This window comes from Eublepharis macularius, chromosome 5 (genome assembly GCF_028583425.1).
Source record: "Eublepharis macularius isolate TG4126 chromosome 5, MPM_Emac_v1.0, whole genome shotgun sequence".
NCBI lineage: Eukaryota > Metazoa > Chordata > Lepidosauria > Squamata > Eublepharidae > Eublepharis > Eublepharis macularius.
This window is the reverse complement of record NC_072794.1, coordinates 92,843,435-92,861,735: the sequence shown is the minus strand read 5'-3', so window position 1 is coordinate 92,861,735 and position 18,301 is coordinate 92,843,435. Positions and strand designations below refer to the sequence as shown.

General features: G+C 41.1%; 1 protein-coding gene across 1 annotated transcript in view; it reads right to left on the bottom strand.

Annotated features, from left to right (window-relative positions):
• TRABD2B (TraB domain containing 2B) overlaps positions 1-18,301 on the bottom strand; it is a 701,502-nt gene that overhangs the window by 195,193 nt on the left and 488,008 nt on the right. The window contains exon 4 of the mRNA XM_054982029.1: positions 9,091-9,265. Within this exon, the coding sequence (XP_054838004.1) occupies positions 9,091-9,265 (175 nt within the window). The remainder of the gene's footprint in view (positions 1-9,090; positions 9,266-18,301) is intronic.

Genomic DNA, 18,301 nt, shown 5'->3' with positions numbered 1-18,301 from the left:
TGTCTATTGCCATATAACACAATTTCCAGGCTCTGAGTCATTATTCTTGATATTTCTGGAACATTTCCAATTCATGTGAAAATGAGTGTTTGGCATATATCAAATATATACTTTGGAGTTTAGGTCTGGAAAGCAATTTTTTGGTTTTCCAATAAATGAGCTTAGCCATAATAATGGTTTGGTATCACAAATCTTACAGTACCCATCTGTGATACAGGAGCATTTCTGAGGCAACTACAGAAGTTCATCACTGACCTGTATTGCAAATGATAGATGCATTCGAAAGTAAATGCATTGTAAATGATAGATGCATTGGGGGACGTAAATGCATTGCAAATGATAGATACATTGGGATTGTCCAAAAGTCACTTCGCGAATAAACAAAGTGCTTGAGCAGCAAATTTTGAGAACAAGTTGGATTCTGTCATGGGAAATCTACTCTAGATCACTGTGTAGTGCTAAGCCATCTTGTGAATAAATATAAGGAAGTGAGGGGCTCCAAACTGTTCATGGCCTTTCTAGATCTCAAGGGTGCTTTTGATTCTGTTTCAAGAGAACTACTTTGGAAGAAGCTTATAAGTGCTGGAATTGTTAAGAGATTGTTATTTTAGATTAAAAAGTTACATCAAAACACTACGTGTCAGGTTAGATGCTCTCGCAAAGGAGATCTAACCCCCCAAATTCCAATAAATATTGGGGTGAAACAAGGCTGTATTTTAGCCCCACTATTATTCAATCTCTTTATAAATGATCTGGCTCCCTTTCTGGAGGATATAGATGGTCACGTCCCAAGACTAGGGGCAATCTATTTTCCACTGCTTTTATACGCAGATGATGCAGTTTTACTTTCTCTCTCCCCAATCGGTTTTAAAAGATTATTATCCAGCTTTCATGATTATTGCGAAATAAACAACCTGACCCTGAATTTGAGAAATTGAAAATCATGGTTTTCGCAAAACCTTTAAAATGGAATATAAGAGGTAACAGGACTGAGCAGGTCAAAAGTTTTTGTTACCTAGGAATCTATTTCAATTATAGAGCTAGCTGGGTTCCGCAAAGGAGGGAATTGATAAAATCTGTGAACTGCAATGTACTTGCGCTCACTCGCTTCTTTTTCACCAAGGGTAATCAATTTGTGCCTGCAGCTATCAGAGTATTCAACCACAAAATTAGTGCAGGACTGTTTTATGGTGTACCGATATGGATTATGGCTTTTAACAAGGAAGTAGAAAGAGTACAATCCACCTTCCTACGGAAAATATTGGGCCTTCCCATGTGTGTGTCTTATGCGGCCATCTGTCTTGAAATCAATCAAAGACAACTTGAGACTAAAGCATGGATTAATACGATCAAGTTTTGGTTACATCTACATTTTAAGAATAATGAGGATAGCCTCATCTTTCACATGCTGATGGAGTCTCAGTCATCCATGTGGCTTAACAACATAGAAAAAAAATTAACTAAATAGGGATTAATATTGAAGATTTGTTTTCCCTCACAGAAAAATCAGCTTATGCACTGATCAGACAAAGACTCCTTCACATCGAGATTCCGAATCTCAGGAGTCTTGCAAAAGGCAGATGTTCACCCCAGGTTTGGGGTTTTTACCCCATGGGTATAGGGCAGAATATCTCACTTGTTTAATGGCCCCACATTATCACAGAGCTTATTCGTTAGCTCAGTTTAATGTGCTAACTTCTGCGATATTTTATGGGAGATTCTATAAAACGCCATATGCTAACAGGTTATGCACTTGTGCTCAGTGAGACATAGAAACCCTGGAACATGCTTTTTTTGTATTGTACTTATTACTGTGATATACGTCCCACACTCATTGATGCGCTGTTGAGAGAGCAAATTGGAAAATCTAATAAATGTAAAGTTATCTTCCTATTGGCTACTCAGAACCAAAAAGTTATCGAAACTGTAGCTAAATTTTTGTATCTTGCATCTATGAGGCAAGTTGTGTATTTGTAGACTGAGTTCTGGTTGCGTCAAGTGTTTTTGTTAACGTGGATGTAATGCCAATAAAGGTTGTTGCTGCTGGATTGTCCAAGATGTTGCACATTGATCCATCAGCATATAGTGGATAAAATAGTGAGTTGTAAATTGTCTTAAATCTCACCACTGAAGAAGCAGTTGAGGGATTCTTCAAAATCTCATAAGTAATATTCATTAATAGATTTTTCAAGGATTTAACCACTAGACTGACAAGATAAATTAAATAGTTCATTAAATATACTGGTTATTTATCAAGAGCCCCTTGAACAGCTGTGATGAGACTTTAATAGACTTCCAGTCAGAACCACAAACATTAATTAAAATGGTGCATATATTTATCCCTGTTTCCCAGTGTTCCCCTGCCCCTTGACCTCTGTGGTATCTACTTCTTAAAGGGGTAGTGCTGTATTAATGAACAAGCTGCAAAGCCTATGCTAAGTATGCAGTAAGGATCAGCAAGTAGACACTACTGAGCCACATGTGGAGATCTAAGTAAGTGAAATCTGGTTCCGCCCACCCTCATCTGACTTTTCAAGTCCAAGGAAAGGCATGCAGAAGAGTTAAGAGTACTCAGTTGTAGGCTATTCTAAAAACAAGTGATTAGATACCTGTTATACCACCCTCCTTTCTCTTCTTAAGAGGTCCTCTGACAAAATTATTTTCTGCCCAGGATTGTACAGGTATTATGATGGTTCATAATACCTGAACCATCAATAGATATCACACACTGACATGGAGAACCTAATGTGTAACCCACACCCTTAAAAAATACAATTGCAAATCCCAGCAAAAATTTCTACAACTGTAGAACATATATTTTGTCATCTAGGCAGCTGTACCTATGGATGGCTTGGCTTAACCACTATGTTATCCACATTAAATTATGACCCACACAAGAAAGAACAGCTTTTCTTCAGATAAGTAGCTGACTAACACTTCTATTTTTTTTTTTAAATAAGGGTTTGGAGAGTGCATAAAGGCAAACTTTCCCATAGATATTTCATTCCAACTAGGGGTGTGCAAAGGCACAGTGGTTCGGCTTTCCCGTTTTGGGTATACCTGAATCGAGAAGCCGGTTCGGGAACAGCTATATCCGAATCCGGCAAGCTGATTCGGGTATAGCGATTTGGGGATCGATTCGGGTCGATTCGGGGGTTCGGGTAAGCTTTTCAATGGGAAAATCAAGCCAAATCAAGCCAAAATTGGTGGAGGCCTTCCTCTAACTCCCCCCTAATAACCCTCCAAGTTTCAGACAGATTGAACTTTGGGGGGCCATGTTATGATATGGCCCCCCAAACCAGGTCACCCTATCCTCGCCTAAAAAAGAGCAGAGCTGTAGCTTGCTGCTGCTGATCTCCTAGCTCCTAAGTTGTGCTTGCTGCTGCTGATCTTCATTATTTCCTATGGGGAAAAAATGAAGATGCAGCCATGCAGGCTTGTCTTGCCAGGGGTGGCATTTTGCATGCAAAATGCCCCCCAACCCTCAGGGGCCCTTCTCCCACATTTCCTCCCACCCCCTACCAAGGCTCAGCCTGCTTCCACTTGGGGGTGGCATTTCATGGCCTCCCCAAGTAGGTGATCTTTTCTCTACTACTGACAGCTGGGGGAGGCTTGTCTTGCCAGGGGTGGCATTTTGCATGCAAAATGCCCCCCAAACCTCAGGGGCCCTTCTCCCACCTCTACTCCCACCCCCCACCAAGGCTCAGCCTGCTCCTACTTGGGGGGGGCATTTCATGGCCTCCCCAAGTAGGTGCTCTCAGACCCCAAAGTCCACCCCCTACTGCCCCACACAAACCCAATTCCCCCCCAGCTGCCACACACAGACTCAAATCCCCACATTAGCCCCTCACAGACCCAAATCCGCCCCCAGCAGCCCCACACCCACCATAACCCCAGGAACAGGCTGGCCAGCCCTCCCCCTTTGGGAACTTCTAAACTCTCTTTCCCAGGGCAATTCCGCACAGCCCAGGGGTGCCACAATGGTGGGCACACTTCTGAGTGCCAACTTGTCCCTGAGAAAGAGCACTACACAATTCACTACACATCAAAGAATCTGGCCAGCCTTCTCTGTAGGTGGTGGGGGTGTCAGGGGGTGGTTGTCTGTGTGTCAGACAACCACCCCCTGACACCCCCACCACCTACAGAGAAGGCTGGCCAGATTCGTTGATGTGTAGTGAATTGTGTAGTCCTTTTGTGTGGGGGACAATTAGTGTGATTTGACGTGATTTGTTGACCTGTTGTACTTTAAAAGTGAGAAAATAAAGTTTTTTTAAACTTGAGTCATTGTGTGTGTCCTTCCTTCTTTGATGTGAGGTTGGTTCAGCTCAGCATTGGGAACGATGGGGCAGGCTGGCCAGCCTTCTCTGTAGGTGGTGGGGGTGTCAGGGGGTGGTTGTCTGTGTGTCAGGTAAGGTGCTCTTAGGGGGACCTGGTTTGTGGGGCCATAACATGCCCCCCAAAGTCCAATCAGTCTGAAACTTGGGGGGTTGTTAGAGGGGAGTAAGAGGAAGGCCTTCACCAATTTTGGCTTGATTCAGTGGGGAAATGCCTCCCCCAGGCTTCAGAGAATCCTGGGGAGGCTTTTTCCCATTGAAAAGCTTACCCGAACCCCCGAATCGACCCGAATCGACCCGGATAATGCTGATTTGGATTACCCGAATCGATTCGGGGGAACCTGAATCAATTCAGGAAACCCAAATCAAGCCGAATCAGGGTTGATTCGGGTTTTATTCGGGTTTCATTAACCCGAACGGCACATCCCTAATTCCAACCTATAGACAATTTTATATGGCTTATTATTATATTTAGATGCTGCTTTGGGATGAAATAATATGATAATTTAAAAAAAAATCCTTGGAAATTTCATAAAAAATGGGATTTCTACAGCAGGTGCTTGAAAAACACAAAAAAATCAGGAAAGCCTAAAATCTATTCATTTTCTTCATCTATAAAACTATTAATATATTTAATTCTCAATATGGTCAAATCTCTGGATACTTAAATCTAAAGACTGGAGCTACAAACAGACAAGATAATTTTTCTATAAACCTGAAAAAAGCCCTAGTTTTGCAGAAAAAGTGTAATCTTAAAAAAAAAATGAGGGGCCAACTTTCCCCTCAAACAATAGAAATAGTACTTTAAGAAACAAATGCCATGTCAATGACCATTGTGGGAGTTCCTAGGAAAACACAACAGTTTTGCCAGTTTTCAGGCTTTGGTTTCTTTCAGTAAAAGGCAGTGAGGCAGGGGCAAGGCCCTCTCCAAACGGTTTTGCCTTTGAAGGAGGAATCAGTGGGGCCAGGCCTGGCAGCAACCATCAGTTGATGATACCACATGACTTGCATGATTCACTCAGGTCTGGATGCTTGTTACTATTTATCAGCAGCCACCCCACAAAAACCAGTATAGTATAGTGCTTAGATTTGAAGACTTGGGTCTGGGAGACCTAGAAAGTATGGGGGCTGCTTGGGCAAGAACAGTGTAAATAGTGAGGGATAGGGAAATGTGACACCCCATATAAGTTCTTGTGGGTCCCATGCTTGTATTATACCACTGGCTCATATAATTGTTTTTATTTTATATAGTCCACTATCTTAAATCCAAGAAATCACAAACAGCAATTCCAATTGCATGATTTGTGTGTGACCAAATCACATGAAGATTTATGGTGAACTTCACTGACTAATCATCTTCACAGCTATTAATTATTAGCAATTTTAATAATCCCTGGATTGACATGATGATATTCTTGCTCTATCATTAGCTAAAAAATGAAATACAGCAAATGAATAGAATACAAAGTCCTAGTTGCCAATAAATCAAAGGTTTCACACCACTGGGTCCCTTTTGTCTTTCATGCCATATCCTGGCAATGAAGAGATGATAGAACTACCATTTGTTTTCTTCGTGGCATGGCTTACATTAGCTGTGACAAAAGGAGAACAAACATTTTGCACAACTTTCTTTTCCGCACTCTATTGAAATTATGCTGTTCAATAAACAGCATCTGTTTTCAGTTTGGGAAGAAGGAGGGTGTATCACTCCAAGTGTTCGGGATCATCTCATTCTCCCAGAGTAGAACAGATTGCAGAAACCTGACACCCTAAGTGGATATGCATGAAGTAGGCTTGTGCCTATTGTAGAAACATGCTGGCTCCATGGGAGGCAAATAAAAAATTGGAAACTCCAATGCTGGACACAGGCCAGAATACATACAAGGGACTAGTGTGTATTCCCACATGCAATACCTATGTTGTTGCAAAATATTTCCTACTCCTCCTTCTCTTGCTTGAGCCTCAGCCTCCAAAAAATAAATAATTGCTGGAGTTCATTTTAAGGTCTTCATAAATGAGAGGTCTGATCTGCTGAATCCTGGATCTGCTGAATCTTCTAAACATGAACTTGCTTATTTTGTTTCACTTCAATGGAAATATAGTTGCCAGCTGTGAAATTTTGGATCCTGTTTTGTGACAGCGCTCCTTGGCAAGACATATTCCTCTAGATTTCATCTTGAATATACTTTCAGCTAACAGAAGACCTTTTACAAGGTTTTATATTGTAAGTATGCTGCAAATTAGAGCATAGGTGAACTTCTGTTCTATAGCAAAATGTTACTACAAGTAGTGACCTATTGCTTTTCCTCAAAAGATATCATAGAGAGGTGGGCAAAAATTGGCATACAAAAGGAGACATTACAGCTGATGTGCAAAATCTCAGTTGCTGCAAATAATAGCACAACTGGCAGTGGGCTTTACATCATACATTAATTTGAATACTGGCCCTACAGGATTTAAGGCTCAACCCACTATTTCTTTGTGCCAGAAAGAAATACTGGGAGATGTTTTCTGCTGAGCCAAAACAGAGTGTGGGTATTTCACAAGTATTGCAAACCAAGCCAGGATATTGTAATGGCATTGTCAATAGCTGGCCAATGTACAATCAAACTGCCATTACTGCTAGATGCACCTTAGAGCTTTTATGCAGCACAGAAATTAATAGAGGACATTCTTGATTTTATTTTCTATCTTTTCTATAACACTTTCAGGATCAAAGGCAATCTTTAACATTTCTCAAACTGACACTATAGCCCTGTGAGGTAAGTCACTAGCATTTCAATGTTAGAGATGAAAATTTAAGTCAGGGAGGCAGATCACAGAACTAACAGATGTTTTCCATCAAATAATTTTGATGGACATGGATTTTTGCATGTGGTGTGTGTCACAGAGAAAGGGGGGCAGTTAGGAATCTTTGATTTTTTAAAAATCAAAATGGGAGTCTTCAGGTTGCTGAAGTTTGAGAGCTAAATTCTGAATGAATTCAAACTCAGTTATGTGCTACTGATAAGACCCTAGCAGTTCATATCAACATTGGCTATTATCTAACTATTAAAACTTGTTTCTTGCTGTCTCCTATCTTTTCATTCTCTTAGTTGCTTCTGATTAGAGATGGGCACGATCCAAAAAAAATTAATGATCCAGCTGATCGTGGATCGGAGCCGGCGACGATCCCGAATTAACTATCCACACCGAGCATCTCCTGTTCCCAATCCGTGGATCGTGGAGGCCAAAGCGGGCCGCGCTGCTATTCCCAGCTATGTGGGAAGGTGGGTGGTGGTAGCGGCCGCTGGGCCTGGCGGGCACAGAGGCGGCGACGAGCCACCTCCCCTCAGGTCCCATTCAGCAACACAGGAGGTCTGTATTTGGCCATCAGAGCTGCCTATCAGGGTTTGCAGGGATGAGATTGGAGTGCCCATGGCTACAGAACACCCCCTCCCCCCTCCCTCCCCTGGGTGTCTTCTCCCAACTTGTGACTGCTTTGCTGCTCCATGGTTGGAAGCAAGCCCTGCTGATCAAGGAAAGCTGGGCTTCCATTTGGGTTTCCAGGGCGACAGAAGGAGGGCAAACAGAGCTCAGGCTTTCCCCTGGCTTCGTTGCCAGGGGAATAGATAGCTGGCACCTGAGTGTCTGGATCCCCGATCCAAGCCCGAACGCAACGATCCAGGCCTCTCCCGATTGCTGAATCGTTGGCCGTGGACGATCACGATCCGCCAGGTCACGATCGCGCGATCGCTATTATCGTGGGGTTTTTTCAATCGTAATGCAGATCATGCCCATCTCTACTTCTGATACATTTAATATCTAGTCATTTCTCTAACATAAATATAAGGTGACATATGATCAGATCAGATGTTCTATAATTCTACTGCCAGAGGGATTAGTCATTTTTTGTTTGAGCTAAACTGGAGATGCCAGACTTACCCCGGAATCGCTTCTCATGCAAAGCATGTGCTCTACTACAAAGCAAAGGCAATTTGCCAATACAGTATGATGATACTGAGCTACCTTAGCATTGTTGACAATACATGAAAAATAATCTAAAACAGTTCATTGACAGTGTGATCCTGAGGAAACTTTCCTGGGAGTGAACATCATTGAATAGAATCTAAGTCCGTAAGACTGCACTCTCTGGGTCGAAGTATTATGATATTAAATATCATCACATTTTATAATGTTTGCATTTAGTGGCTTATCTCAAAGTTTTGGGATCAGATGAGATCAGAAGAAACAGCAACAACAAGATAACAACTGCACACAGTGTCTACAATATAAATCAATTTAGCATAAATGTACAGTATAAATATAATAGCTATTAAAATAATGCTCCTGAAACCTGTTTCTTACTAAAGGACTTAAGACAGTGCTTATGCCACGTAAAGTCAACAGGGAACTATAATAATGGCTTCTTTATTTCCATTCACAAAAACGCTTGTTTTGTCACACAGAAGAATTTTTTTTAGTAACTCTCAACGTTTCCAATAAAATGTTTGAACTTGCATTTTCTAAGAGATTATTCTATTTACAGCAAAGGAGGAAAACATCGAATGAACATGTGTTGGCAATTAGAGTAAATTGTATAAGTACTAAGATTTGTTTCTCTCCCATAATTTTAAGGCATATGTTGTATAGCATAATATTCCTAACTATGGAAGTAGAACAGGAAAATCATTCCTAACACAAAAATTAATTTCTATAATTTGCATATATGATACACTGATTAGTGTATGCAGAAGCCAAGATGGTAATATCCTACCTGCTCCAAAGGCAAAGAAGAAACTCTTGTCAGCATTCTCTCTTAAAAGGGCCATAACTCTTTTCCCCATTCTCTCATTCCTCTTGTAGATGAGTTCCTGTCGGAAGTAGCTGTCAATCTCTTGTGCTGTGACCTGCTCATGTGGAGGAAGGGTTGTGTTGATAAAGTTAGGGAGCTGAAATGAAGAAGAAGAAAAAAACAGCGTCAGGTGCAGCTGTGCAAAAGAGATGGGGAAAATGATGATTCAACTGGGGGAGGGGGGGAGGCTGTGAATAGTATCATCCTGGGAGACTGGAAGAAGGAATAACCTTTTGTGTAGAAGAGTGAAAACTTTTTTCCCCATTTTCATTTCATGTTTGTTTCAACAATTTTGTTTGCTTGTGTTGCATTCCTTACTGCATTTGTTCAGCATGTTCATCAGTCTTAATTTGTCTTTATTTTCATTGTCTTCTGTCAGAGGAGCAAAAGGAGATGTGAAGGAAGGCATGGTTCTAGACCTCACTGCTTCCCTCCCTTTCTTCTCTTCCTAGGCAAAAACAAATCATGGCATACTAACATGCACCAGGTAGCTGGCCACTGCTCTACAAAACTATTATACTTTGCCAAACTGGAAGAATATGCATAGACTCATGTTCTACTTCTTCACATGTACACACATGCATTTAGTCTTGATTACCAGTCCAAGATACCCAACTTATAAATACAATAAGCAAATAAAGGCATTCACAGCCTAGAGCTTTATTGAGAAGGAGTGAGAGAGAGAGGACACAAAGGGAGGCTTCAAAGAATCCAGATACTATGGAGGGATGATTAGAGGAACACACACACACATTAGTAGAGTTGCAAAGTAATGTGGATAAACAAGAAAACATGATGCACCCAGCTAAAACTGTTCGTAGCCAATTGCTTCAAGTTAGTTCATACATCTGGAGCACGTGATTTCCAGCATAGACACTCCCAACAAAACCCAGTCCTTTGCCTGCTCCAAATGGAAATGTGCATAAGAGTTCCTGTTTCAGGAAGTATTAATGAGCTGACAAAGGTGCCACTGATAGGAGTTCTTCAAGTCTCAATCTAAGGAGAATTAGCCAACTGGCAGTGACTAGTTGGAGATTTTCACAACTTTGCACAGACAAAAAACCTCAGAAGGCATTAAAAGGACACTTGGTCCTGAGAGCAGGGATGCCGGCAGGATGAGTTAAAGAATCCTGAAGATGCTTACTCCCTGAGGAAGAAATTTCACCACTTCAGGTAAACATGCAAATGATAGAAAACATTCCTGGGAACATGACAGGAACATCATGACAGTTTCAATGGAAATACATGAATCCCATTGCTCATCCAGGCAGGCCACCCAGTCAGTGGGCAACTGTATGGGAAGAAACTCCTCTCCATCATTACTCTGACAGACAAATCATCATAGACAAAGAGAGAGAAAGAATCCTTCTAAGGAGTCAAAAAAGCATTTCTTCTAGACAAGATTAGATAGAAGAACAGGCTCTGTAGTCCTCTGTAATAGTTTTCTGTGCTTCTGCAAAGAATAGGAGTACATGGCATCCCAATGACTGTCACCCCATGGTCCCCCCCCCCTCAGTAGGGGTCTAAGGGGGTATGTGGGTCATCGGCTTGGCAGGTGGGTCAGCCAATGCTCGGATCAGTGCCCTATGCACGCCTTTGCTCCCTGAGCTGCAATCTCAATAAAGTTGTGGCCTCTACTTTCAGTCTTTACTTCCAGTCTGTGTGTTTTTGTCGCCATGCCCCCTCCCTGCTCTCCTCCCCCACTTAACACTTGCCTGTAAGCAACAGCTCCCAGATTCAATGGGAAGCCTGGGTTGTGGGCAATGCAGGGGAGGTGAGTGGGGAGATGGCATGGTGGTCACCATGATGTGGAGGGGTGGGGAATGACCAGGGGCCAGGGGAGCGTGCCTAGGCAGGCCCCCGGTCTGGGAAGCTGGCCCCCGTCCCTCACCACTTGGCCCATGGTGGCATCCTGCCCATCCCTCCCTTTTGTCACAGCTTTGGAGTGAGTAGACTGCAGATTAGGCATTGGGCACTGATCTGTTTGGGGGAAAACAGGGCCCTCAGGCTCACTTTCCCTGTTATGGGGATCCCCATAAGGGGTCTGGGGAGTGAGGAATGGACAGTGCATGCCCAGTCGGGGGCTGTCAGTCCGCCTCACTCCCAGGTGGCAGGGAATGTTTCACACAGGGGTGTATACCCACGTGGTATCCCAATGACTGTCATCCCATGGTTCCCCCCCCCCTCAGCAGGGGTCCGAGGGGGCATGTGGGTTATCAGCTTGGCAGATGGGTCAGCCGATGCTTGGATCAGTGCCCTGTGCGTGCCTTTGCTTCCAGAGCTGTTATCTCAATAAAGTTGTGGTATCTTTACTTCCAGCACTGTGTCTATGTGTTTTTGTCACCATGCTCCCTCCCTGCTCTCCTCCTCCACTTAGCACTCACCTGTAATAAGAAATACAACCACTTATAGCTATGTTTTGAAAAAGAATGCATTATTTTTAAGAGTATTGTGAATTATTACATTTTAAATGACGTGCACACTTACTGTAATTATTTTGTGTCTCAGAGCAAGACGAAGTGATTGAAATAGGTACACACAACTTTGCAAAATACTGTAACTACACTATGATAGCCTCTGCTTAGTTAATCAATTCTAGATATTTCTCTCTGTATCTAAGTTCTACATTTTGACATACAGTATTGCTTGGCTCAGGGAAGATTGTTGATTGTTGATTTGTGGAATGATTTGTTTCTTTAACCATACAGTTTCAGGAGAGGCGTGCAATTCATAGCTTGAGTCTCTATCTAGCCATTGCTTTAAAAATTTTGGTGATCATTTTTATTTCCTTTAAAAACAGTTTCTCTCTCATGGTTCATGAAGTTTTAAAGCACTACTTGCCTAAGTATGTGTCACATAAATCTAAGGAATAATTTACTACTGGAATCTCTGAGCTTCTGCATAGTGAGGAATATTTCTCTATGACTGGAGTCAGGTAATAGTTTGTTGTTGTTTCAAGTTATTAGAGACAACTTTTGGTGCCCATTTGTAGTACTTTTGTCCCACTGTTATCTAATGTCAAACAGGTATTTCAAATTTTGCAATAATAAGAAAAATTGTAAAAACCTGTTCACTGGACATGAAAGTATGAATGTAGATATCCAAACAGTAATCCTTCTTTCAAACTCACTAAAAAAAACCCTGCTACTTAGCTCCATCCTAAACTGCACAAAAAAAAAATTTCTAGGTTTAATTCTTATAGGCAATCTGAACAAACAGAGCAAGAAAACCCAGCTGCTGTTAAACCATCCATCCCTTGAAGGACTGAAATACAAAGGATCAAATCTGACACTGGGATTTTCAGGTGGCCACCAATCAAGGAGAATGTATTTTGAGAGGTGCTGGTTTTCTCACAACAAAAAAAAATGCATGGTAAATCCAGTTCATTGTCTTCAGATGGCAGACTAAGCATATCAGACAACAAAGAGATAACAAAAGGGGTGGACAACTAAAAATTAAGCAACTACATACCTTGTTATAGAGAGAGACCAAAGAAGCAGGAGACATTTCAAAAGATCAGCGTTTCTAATAATGATCACAAAATTGTGTTGTGTGTATTCATAGCAGACTTTATCGCATAGGGATACTTTAGTGCTAACAAAGGTCTACAAAGTATTTTTATTTAGCAAAATGGCTTTAAAATATATGATCTGGATGTAGAAGATACCTGCTTGCAATGACTTATGATGAATCTTTTCAACATCTGGTAGAACAATTTATGGTTAGTTTAGCTTGTAAAAAGGAAAATAAAGATGAACAGTGTGGGATTGTCGAGTTTCTGCCACTTCCTCAACTCTTCCAGTCCCAAGATTTGTGAACTTACTTACCAAGGAATTTCTCCTTAACTAAAAGCATAAAAAGTTCCTTAAATGTGCACATGTCTTAGAGCTTCCAGACTGACACAACCCCCAACTATTACGGTAAAAGGATCTATCCAAGAGAGGTGCATATGTGTACCAGGAACCAGGAGGAGGTGGATTAAACTTCAAGAGAGGTTCAGGAAATATCTGTCCTCTGTGGCTCATGCCCTGTTAAAATCTACATTAGATTACTGCAATGTGCTCTATGGTGGGGATGCCCTTGAAAAATATTCCGAAAATTCAGCTTGTACAGAATGCTGCAGTCAGAATGTTGACTGGAGTGAGTTGTAGGACCATAACACTCCCGACTTGGCCCAACTATGCTACCTCCCATTTAAGGTGCTTTAAAACCCTATATAGCTTGGGACCAGCATGACCTGGCAACCAGGGGGAGTCTGAGGGGACATTGTGGTTGCCATTGGTGCTGGCCTGACATCACTTCTGGGGAAAACCTTGAAATGATGTCATACCTCTCTAGGAATCACTGGAAAGTCTATGGTAAAACCATAGGAGTAACAACCTGAGAGAGGACCATATCAGTCATGGCATTAAAACTATGGAACTATGGAACTCCTGCCCCCGTCTGTCCCCATCTTTCACCAGAAGGTAAAGAAGTCTTGCTTCCTATGTGCTAAGTTCCAGCTGGGTTCTGGAAAATGATACATAGACACCTCCATTTGGTTGAAATGGCCAGAACTTTATTGGTTACAGTCATATTGGAGCATTGGCTAGGCATAGAGACAGCGGATTCTTTGTCATCGAAAAGTCCCATGCTGTTTGATGCATATCATGCCAGCCCAATGCTGGGTCCACAGGATGGCAAGTAACGTGCCACCACCAGCCATGCTGGCCAGCCCTTGCCTTCCTTTTCCTCAGGGGTGAGCCACCCGAATGCCCTGCTCATGCCTTAAGGATCTGGCCCAAATGCCTCAAAACCACTGAACCCATAAAGTTGTGACAGGCCTACTGGCTGCCCTGATGGGTGGTGGGTGAGCAGGAAAGCATCCTGTTCCTGCTGATGCACCTCTGGAATGGCACCAACCATACTGTCTTCTCGGAAGAGTCTGTGAGCTTCTTTTGTTTATTTTTTTATCTGGCATTACCTCAGTGACCCTTCCTTCCTGCCCTATGTTTTAATTACTGTTTTCCTGTGTTTTAAAATATATATTTTGGTTTAGTTTACTTTTGTTTTTATAATTTGTGTTATAATGCTTGTTTTAACTGTTAGCTGCCTTGATAGCCCTAATGAGGCAGAACAATGGAATGCAATTTTTGTAAATAAATAAATGAATAAATAAATTCCCCCTATAAGATATAAATATCAATAGCCTACCTCAAATAACTATTATAATGGGAAATATATAAGTCTTTAGCAATGTTAAGCATGCTATAGAAGTTAGTATTATAAGAAGTAGTAAGTGAAGAAGGTTTTGAAGTTTCTTTGCAAATGTTTCAATTTTGATGCAAAGTGCATGTGTGAGTCAAAAAGCAAAGAAAAAGTAAGTTATGTTAAGAAATCTGAGTATTTTATTTATGTTGGTTAATGTGGGCTGTTTAATATTTGTTACTGTGGTTTTAAATGCAAGCCTCTGAGGAAAGAAGGAGGGGGCTTGATGGGTGAGTGAAGTGTGCACTGATTGGAAAGAAGCAGCCCTAGGGGACAGAGTGAACTGCAGTTTTTAATTATTGTACTGAAAGTGTTCATTCTAGTTATGACAGGCAAATTATGTGGACCCTGAGTGAGTTTGTGTTTCTGAGAGACAGTCAACTAGCCAGGAGATTCTGGCCAGATCAGGCAGCTGATGGGCTGAAAAAAGCACCGGCTTTTGAAAGGAGTAACACTTCTCTTGCCTGCAAGAAAAGTGTTGCTGCTTTCAAAAGCCGGCTGGAACTTTAAAGTGTTTCAGTATCTGTTCTGCTTCCCATGTTTGCAGAAGTTTGCTTCTTCCGTGCTGGCTTTAAAAGCATTTTGTGCAGCCCTTTGGAAACAAAATGGCAGGAAAGCAGTAGCAGCTTCCAAAGGTCTGTGCAAAACACTTGGGTTTTTTTTTTCTCTTTGAAAAGCCTGAAACATGCCTTGGAGGGAGGGAAAAGCAGCTATTTAATCCTTTCCTGGCTTGCAATGTTGCTATGCTACAGTGTTACAATGTTGCTACACTTTCTTGCCTTTAAAAAGAAGAGTGTGTGCATACCCCAAAGGAGGAAGGGAAAACCAGCCATTTAGCTCTTTCCTGGCTTTTAAAGCCAGCAGGGAATAAGCAAACTTCTGCAAACATGGGAAGCAGAACAGCTGGCAGCTTTTTTTCAGCTGATGGGGATTCCCCTCCCATCAGCTGAAAAGCAGCTGGCTTTTAAAAGGGGGAAACCGGAAGCACAGGTGCCTATTCTGCAGACTTTCTGCTGCCCCGGAAGTGACATTTTCATGAATCACACAAACCGGTTTGGGAACCAGGGCAAGTTCGTGAAAGTTCATGGTTTGTAAAATTGTAGGAACCTCAAACATCCTGGTTCATTTTTTTTCAGTTCGTGCCCATGTCGAGTATGGAGCCTGAGAGACTCTGTACATGTCTGAAAGAAAAGTGTTCATTCTGGCTAGGTCAAGTATACTATGTGGGAGTCTGAAAGGAATCTCATTCTGTCAAGTTCAGTGAGTCTATGTGGAGTTCTGAGAAATTCTAAGGCAGACAAACTGTGTGTGAGCCTGGGTTCAGTGTTTGTGTATCTCAGAGAGGTCTATCTAGGTCAGGCAACATCTGTGGAAAACCCTGAGTTAATCTATGTCTATGTGCATGAGACAAATGCTCATCCTGATAGTGAAGATCTGTGTGGAAAATTAGTTTTTGTGATTGGATCGTTTAATATATAACTGTTTTTGAAACCACCAAGCTTAAGAACTATTCTGAAACATATATGCTTATCAACAATCATGCTTATGTTCTTATAAATAAATTCTCCATTTGTTTAAGCAAATAAGGATCCCCTTTTCCCCTGACAACCACCCTCACTCACTGACCATTTGTCAAACTACCATCTATAACAAAACCTTTCTATAATACCAGTTAAACAGAGGAGGTTAAGACAAAAGTCTTGGGTGGCTGTGAAAACCTTTTGAGGAAGTCAGAGAGGCAGCAATATATAGGTCATACAAACAAAAAAGGGAAGGTGGTCTTGAGGTAAAAGCCTTGGTAAAGTAGAGAATACCTGAAGCTTTGTTTGTGTGGAGAAAAAAAGAAGTGATGGTTGTAGAGCCCTCCTGAAACAAAAGTTTAAGGTAATGCAAGAGTGAGCTGAATTAAAGGTCCAAATAAAAGGTGATATATATATAATATAAAGAAAAGGCAGATTGGCAAGTAAGAAGAGATAGAAAGAGAGAGTCGGCTTATGGCTACTGCAATGATACCAACTGCATAATATTATGCCTGCGGGCTATTTCTAAATTACTTGGGTATTGGTGTTTCAGAAGTGGCTCCTCAGATGCCTAAAACACAAACCACATTTAGGATTCATCTAATGACAATCATTCCATTGTCCCAGAAGTGCAGAACACAGACCTTTTCTTCAATGTAAAGGAAACCAGTCACTGAATCTTTGCAATTTGTACTCTAGAGTCTCAAGAATATACCCATCCACTCTGCAACCAAAGAGCTCAGGTTTTCAAAGAGTCAGCATTTCCGTCACTGTTTTTTTTTTAAATTTTTATTGGATTAGAAATCAATCTATATTATACTCATTACAATCAATTTCCTTTAGATATTCCAGTTCTAACCCCCTCCCTTTCCCCCCTTTTGTTGACTTCCAACAGTTTTCCAACCCCTTATCTATTTTCCCCCCTACTCATTTCAAACTTATATTATTCTATTAAACATATACTTTCACTCTCTTCTAAGCTTATCTATTATAACACAGTGCTATCTCTGTTCCCTTTCCCACTTAACTTATCAACTAAGTATTATATTCCTGGCATATATCCTTTTATTATAATAATCATTTATCTAGTTTTTGTACTCTATATTCTATCTTACGCATTCTAATCTCATCAATATGGGACAAACAATTTGTCTCTCATTCTACATAACTTTAAGTACTTCTATAATCATTATATATATTCAATATAAGTCAATCAATTTAACTCATACGCTGTATGTTACTCTTTACTTCCTTCTACATGTCTTATAGTCATTCTATTTTGATTATATAATTTCTCCATTATACAGTTGTCTGCCTGTAATAATCAATCAATTTGACCCATACTCTGCATGTTTCTAAATACTTCTATAAACACGATATACATTCGGCATAAGTCAAACAATTTAACTTATATTCTATATGTTACTAGCATTTCCGTCACTGTAATGTCATTTCCATCATGAAGTTTTGCTGGCACAACTCATTGTCCCACATCCTGGTGATAGTAGTTTCAAAAATTTTGCTACATGTTACAGAAAAAAGCACAAGGACAATACTCTCTCGGTTATTTATTGACTAGTTTGATGCCCATGTTTCGCTACGGTATTTAACTACTTTAAATCCAGTTATAATACTTATGTGTATGTAACATTTTTTGGTTTGTGTGTGTGTGGGGGGGGCAGTAGTTGGTTTTGTAGTATAGTAGCATAGTACCCGAGCTTCACAAAGATGTTTGAATAAAGCGAAGCGTGTTGAAGGGATGAGGTGTGGAATGTTGTGAGCTTCAATCAGCCCGCATATGCAAATAACCTTAAAAGGCTGGCCCAATCAGGGAAGAGTAGCCGAGCTGGCAGTGGGTGGGGATGCAAGCAGGCAGCAGCCTGCCAGTCACACAGGGAATTCCTTTGTATTCCTTTGGGAAAACACATTTTACCTCTTTTTACTCCCTTAGGGAGTAGATTTCTTAAAATAACTTCTTAGTGCATATTTACATCATGAAATGAATGTTCTCCCTAAATTTTATGATTCTGGGTCCAGGGGTTTGGGCTGGGTGTTGATGAGTTAGTCAGGACACTTGTCTTTATATATAGAGATATTCATTATCTTTACCATTTGACTTGGATGTGAAGTATATGATTTTGTGTGATGTGGGCCCATGAAAAACAAACCCATAAATCAAATAGCCACAAGACAATGGCCAGTCTTGGGTAAACTTTCATATAACATGAGTCCCTCATAGGCATCTTAATTGTAACCTGGCCAACTTCTGACCTGCTATTTAGCAGCTGGCAGCTCCAAATCATTATCTATTTCCCATCTTCCCATTCAACTAGAAATGCAGAGTTGAATTTTTTTCTTCTGCAGCA